This window comes from Pelodiscus sinensis, chromosome 7, assembly GCF_052426305.1.
Source record: "Pelodiscus sinensis isolate ZL-2025 chromosome 7, ASM5242630v1, whole genome shotgun sequence".
Lineage (NCBI taxonomy): Eukaryota > Metazoa > Chordata > Testudines > Trionychidae > Pelodiscus > Pelodiscus sinensis.
This window is the reverse complement of record NC_143058.1, coordinates 2,580,763-2,587,238: the sequence shown is the minus strand read 5'-3', so window position 1 is coordinate 2,587,238 and position 6,476 is coordinate 2,580,763. Positions and strand designations below refer to the sequence as shown.

At 44.5% G+C, this 6,476-nt stretch overlaps 1 protein-coding gene across 3 annotated transcripts in view; it reads right to left on the bottom strand.

Moving 5' to 3' along the window:
* Positions 1–2,339: 2,339 nt before the first annotated feature.
* USP37 (ubiquitin specific peptidase 37) overlaps positions 2,340–6,476 on the bottom strand; it is a 54,613-nt gene continuing 50,476 nt past the window's right edge. For all 3 annotated transcript variants that reach the window (XM_075932969.2, XM_075932970.2, XM_089779619.1), the window contains exon 24: positions 2,340–6,286. In XM_075932969.2, the coding sequence (XP_075789084.2) occupies positions 6,199–6,286 (88 nt within the window). In that variant the 3' untranslated portion in view covers positions 2,340–6,198. The remainder of the gene's footprint in view (positions 6,287–6,476) is intronic.

Below are 6,476 nucleotides of genomic sequence, written 5' to 3'. Positions count from 1 at the left end.
GGTCCGGTTGGTTTGACAGCTGCAATTTGTGCGTGGGATTTTGCCTTAAGCCAAGTAGCCTGGCAGCACAAAGGCCTGGAGACTGTTCACCAGGCTCCAAGTAGCTCAGCTCCTTCAACCTCGGGCTTCTTTTGACTATTCTCCAACCTCCGGCCAGGACAGCACAATCAAGGCCAGCACGGGAGCAGAGCTAGGAGTCAGAATCCCAGTAACCCAGACCTGCTGCACAGCACCGGTAGGGGTAGGGGGGGGGTCATGGCATGTCACGGTCTTAGTTTTCCCCGCTGTAAAGTAGGGCTGCTGGATTGGAGGTGGCTAAGCGGCGTTGGCGTGATCTTCCATCTGCGGAGAGGTCAGATCTTCGCAAAGCTGTTTACATTTTCACTTGTATTCAACCGCCTGCTGCAGCCTCCGTTCAGGTTTCGTGAAAAGACTTATGCAAATATTTGTGGTGCTGGAAGTAAAGGTTTCAGCCACAGCAGGGACTGACATTTAAAAACCCACACGCCAACAGTACTGAAGCACAGCGTGCCCTTCAGTGACCATGGCCCTGTTTGTCCTATCTGTATAGTCACACCTCCAGGGCCCGATCCTTTGGGCTAGGTGCTATACAGGCAGGGCAGGCTTTGTGGGAGCAAGGGGTCAGTCCACACATTAGCTCTAACTGAGGTAGGTAATATCTTCTAGGGCAGTGGCTCTCAACCAGGGGTGCGGGTGCATGGGGTGGGGGGTGGGCAGAGGGTGTAGCAACTCAACAAGCTGTTGATATAAAAAGCACAGGACAAGTCAGTGCAAACTAACATGTCAGACAAAATGAGCAAGTCAGCAAATATTCAGTAATAATCTGCATCGGGCGGGGGGAGCCGGAGCCAATACACATGGGGTGCTGGTGTTTAAGCCAGCTCCCCCACACACACCCTACCTACCACAGAGGCACCAGTGCAGGGGGGCAGGCAGGAGCCGGCAGGCTTTTAAGACAGCCCTCGTGTATGCTGGCTTCCTTGGAGCCGCCTCCCTCCAGCCTGCTTCCCCCAGATGAAGCAGGAGGCAGGCAGGAGCCAATGTTCAGGCACCGGCTCCGGTGAAGCTGCCCCTCCACGCCGTGCTGCCGCCTCTGATCAGAGGCAGCATGGGGGAGGGGGAGGGGGAGGGTTGCAGCAGGAGCCAGTGCTTCTCCCCCCCCCCATGTAAATGTGTAACCTTTACAATTTCAAGAGGTTACAGGTTTACACAAATCCTCGATAGTTAACATCCTATGTGAGACGACGGTATTTTAGGTCTGATTGTCCAAGCAGGTCATTTTTAAGTGAGGTAAAATTTGGGAGAACACAAGACAAATCAGATTCCTGAAAGGGATACAGTGGTCTGGAAAGGCTGAGAGCACTAGGGACGCAGGGCCTGTCTGCTACAGCAGGCATTGCTAGTTGGATCAGACAAATATTCGTGTGTGTGTTCTCAGTACGATTCCCACTCACTCCGTATTGAGATGTGAAAACAAAATTTCCCCTGGGACTTCAATTTGGGTTTTCACTTTGGGCTCCAAGGGAAAATGCAAACAACTTCACTACAAGCCCCACTTTTTGATAAACATCTGGGTGCAGGGGCAGAGCTGTGGCTCTACAAAAGAGCCATGGGAGAAGGGCCAGTAAAGGGGGTAAAGTACTGGAGTACCAGGGATCCTTGCTAACCACTGAAGGCAGGTCTGCACAGTCGTGCATAGCTCGAAATGAGCTACGAATTTGAGCGAAGCAATTTGCGGAGCTTATTTCAACAGAGCCTATTTTGAAATCTGGCGCTGTCTACACAGTGCCAAATTGTGACATAGAGTGCTGTTCTGACGTCTTCCTTTTACAGGAAGCCGGCTAAGACATCCAATATTTAAATGTATTTCAAAATAAGGGGTGTGCTGTTAAGACACGCCCGATGCTATTTCGGGATAATGGATGTTACTCCGAAATGGCGCCGCTGTGTGGACATACCCTGAAAGAGCTTGGAGCTGCACAGTCCAGATGCTCTTGTTCAAAGCAGCTTACAACTGAAATAAAGGTCCATCTCACCTGGGGGCATTAGAAGAGCCTACACACGCTAGTCTCTGTGCAGCAGCCAGCACCAGCAATGGCTTGTCACTAGCACTTACGGTCACTACAAAAAGCACACAACCCAGTGACTGAGCAATGGATCAGAACTGTGCTCTTCTACAGTCCCAATGCTTTTCTTCTTCACTAATGGTACAGTACAGGCCCCGATGTATGCAGAGCAGGGTCAAATGCTCCAGTAAACACATCTCCTGAAGTCTACGGAAAACGCCATCTTGGTGGAAAGAAGAGTCGCACCCATCAGAGGGTTAATAAAGAATTTTTAATTTCACAAAATTCTATCTACACATTTTAAAAAGGAAAAAAACAAGAGCAACCCTGTAAAGAACACAGAGGAACAGATCTGCTAAAACACAGAAAGTGCTGCTCCACGTCAGCTGTGTGCAGAATCAAGTCACTCACTGCAGAAACTAACCCAGTCATATGGCACCCACCCTGACTGCTCTCAAACACACACACTTGGGAATCCCCCCTCCCCTCACACACACACACCCTTAGGTTTTAAAGAATAATTATGTAGTCAGGAGGCACACAAGATCTCTGGGGGGACGGGGAATACTGAAAGCAGAGTGCAAGGGGTACATACTCCCCTTTTTAGTCTCTTTCTTTGGCAGTCAATTACAATCTAGATTAGATCAGTTAAAAAGTGACCCAGTTATAGTTCTTCCCAGCCACACACAGCTTCCCCCTCAAGCTCCTCAAGAAAAGAATTCCTCACGAGTATCTAAAAGCTTTTGTGAGTTTCAATAAAAATGTTAACACTGGATAATCAACTGCTTCTCCCTTCAGCTGCAGTGCAGACAGCATCTGTTAACCCTTCCAAGACATGAGAGAGAGCACACACAGAAAAGGAAGTAGAGTTCACATCAATCATGCCATCTACACCATGATGGACACATGTCTGGGAAGGCAATCAGCCACGCTGGAGAAATCAATGATCAAGTCCTCACATCAGACTGCAGCTTTAATTAGGAAGCTAGTACCTGTTGGAGTTTTTTTTGTAAGTTCTTTTGCACATCCCAGCACAACAGTCCTCTCTATGGACTTGGACACACACACAGTGCAGTATCTTGGACAAAAATTCCAGTTCATTTACATAAACACACATTTACCATAAAAAGTAGTCAAATACAGTGAAGGACTAAACCAAGAACAAGTTAGAACAGACATTTGATGAGGAGTGGGAGACAAAGGAAGAATAGCATTGGTGTTTTCTTTCTTATACTCTGAGGCACGCTCAGACCGAACTAAACTGGCTCTCGGGTTCTTTTGAAACGGATGACTCTGTATATTTCAGGAAATGCTGAAGTTTTATCATATGCACTCCATGTAACCCTCTTTAATTAGTAAGAAACATAATCCATACCAACCACCTTCCACCCTCTCCCAGAAAGCCCCATTCTCTTTAACAGGCTCCAATATTATGAACACTGCCACTCTAATAAAAGCTTCAAGGGTTTGTAGGCTCCTTAAATTATTTCCTCTCCAAACTATCTGATGCTAAACTCTCTTGTATGTGCTGGGTTTTATTTGGTTTTTGTCTGTCCTACATTTAATCCCAGATGGTTATAAAGGTCCCTCAGGGCTAAGCTCTACTGAATTTCAGAGTTATTGCAACAATGCAAGTAGTATGAAATGTAAAAGTTCATTAGGTATGAAACGGAATGCTGGGAACCCATATTTCCCCCTCCCCCCTGCCAGATTCTGAATAAAGTAGCCATGTTGTGCAACCCCCTAACGTATATATTTATACATACAACCCTTGACAAGTTGCATACTTCCTTCCCGATTGCCACCCTGGAGTGGAGAGAGAATCCATCGTAGATGGGGGTGCAGAGTGTTGAGCTGACAACCTGCTCTGTGTGGGAAAAGGCTCCTAGGGCCACTCAAGCAGTCATATGCCAAAAAATGGAAGCCACATGTTCACAAGTTGCTAGTAGCTATGCTAAGAACCTGGTTTTCACAAGAGGGACCATGAAATCTGGTCTCAAGCATCAGCTCTCAACTCTGGGTCTATGCCAAAACAGGGTTTAAACAGAAATTAGGATACTCAAGTAAAACTAGGCAACCTTAGATTTTATTACAAACAAACCGATCTGGAGTGCTGTGCCTCCAAATGATAATTAGCTCCCAACCAAGCAATCAGCAGTGCTAACTTGCTTGTAAGTAAAGCGTCACGTGTGCTGCTCTCAGCATGCAGGGAAAATGGAGATGCTGGTTAAAATGAGGAAGGAAGCTTTGTTTTAGTGATGGAAGAGATCTTGGCCACATTTTCACAGGTATGTGCCCTACTCTGTAAAAGAAAACTCCTACATTAAATCCCCCCCCACACATTCCATTCACATATTCACTGTTAACAATACAAAATCATACTGATTTATAATAAATTAACATGTCATGTACTACTGGTGCTGTACCTTATGAGGTAAAAACTTTATCCTGTTTGTGACAGAAGTTTAATGCTTAGGTTATTTACGATGAGACCAACACAACCAATACAATATTTTCCAAGTTGTAACAAAACTCATTTAGACTCGCTAGTACACAGACCAGAAGATCGGCCGCGGAGGAATTATTTTGCCTACAGCAATGGTTTGTAAAAGCTCTGGATGGTTTATTCCTGAGGAACTCCTAATGGTAGTTTAAAAACAAATATATTTGCACTATCTGTAACCAATTATTCAAATCGCAAAATCCAAAGAAGGACAAAAGAAGAGTAACTGGTCCAATGATTAGCAACAATTTTTTTGCAATAAAAGTAAATACCAATTAAGGAAATATTTGCCCATATTAAATAAAAGATTGTTTGAAGGTTCTAATAAAAATTAAATCACTGGATATTTTTGCCAGAGTCAGCTATAAAATGAGCATCATGTTACCAAGTACAATTAGGACAATAAAATGTAACAGTTCTGCCCTGTAATATCTTATTTTAACACTCTATATGGGTTTTCAAAAGCTTCTCAACTGATTCAGTTTATTCTGTCTGAGCAGCCAACATGCCTAAAACCCCACAGATCATATAAAAACATCTGTCTGTGTGAGTTCTGGGATGTGCAGGAAAAACGTGACATTATGGAATGGCATAATAGCAATCTAAGTGCTAAATGCATTTTTCAAACTTTCCACTTGAGGAGGACAGAGACAAACACTGATGCCTGCGAACCCTGAAGGGTTAAGGCCAGAATGCTCTTGAACCAAGGTGTGATGCGAAAAGAGTTGTAGTTCATTTCCTTTTACTGCTCAGTGCTGGCTCCGCTTCCCTTGAAGAGAATCTGCCAGTAGGCCAAAGCCTACCTTCCACCCCACTAGCTGCTTCGGTCAGAGTCAAAACAGGGCAGCTGGAAGCGATGTGAAGTCAATGAGAAGACGATAAACTGACAGAAAGATGTCAACTGCAGTATGCAAGGACACTATGAGGAAAATGCAGCCAGAAAGAATAAATTTTAAATGAAAAAATATAATCTCATTTCTAACCAAAGACAACGAACCGTGTAGGATGACAGAGAAGATATGAAATACATTCCCCAGCACCAATTGCTTGTTTCCTGGAAATGCATGTAAATGACAGGGCATTTACAACATCATGAATGTCAAAATGTGTCAACTTGAGTGATGTTGACACACCTGTTAGCGGGATAGACTGGCAATAGTGTACTTGTGATCTAGGGTTCCAGTGAATATTACTGACAAGATACATGCCAGGTTGCAGGCTGTATTGCTTTAATTGCTCGTGGAAAAAAAATAGAATGCCATGTGATATGTAAATCTTCCCCATTCACATACCATAGTTAATGGACTTTTAAAGTCTAGTCTCTCTTTGCACTATTGTTTCATCAGTTTGTGATCAGCTGTGATCTCGTGGCTTGATGGAACTCTTTTAAGGTTCCACGGTGACAAAAATGTGTCTGGAACAATACAAATCTCACTGCAGGAGGGTGCCAAAGGTTCACAAGTGTGGTTCAGGCCCAAGGTTTGCAGGTGTGGTTCTGCAAATTAAACATCCCACATGCCTTACTTTTTTGTCTCTTGTTTGCTACTCCTGCATGTGTGGCACAAGGTCCGAATGTTCCATGCTCAAAAGAAACAAGGGATTTGCTCTTCACAGAGGCTGACGAACAGACCGCCCCACTTCCATACTAAGTGGCTGTGTGTTCTTCTCAGTTTCTAGTAACTCATCGAAGATTTCCCTAGAAAATACCGGAAGGATGATTATGAAATCAATGAACACAAACCGGCTGTACAAGAGGAAGATAGTCCTGAGGAAAGGGAGAATGACATACAGGGACTGAGTGGTTTCACTTAAGCCTTGGAAATTTCAGAACTATAGACCCTCCTAGTGAAACCTAAAGAATTACATCTCTGCACAGATCTCTAAGC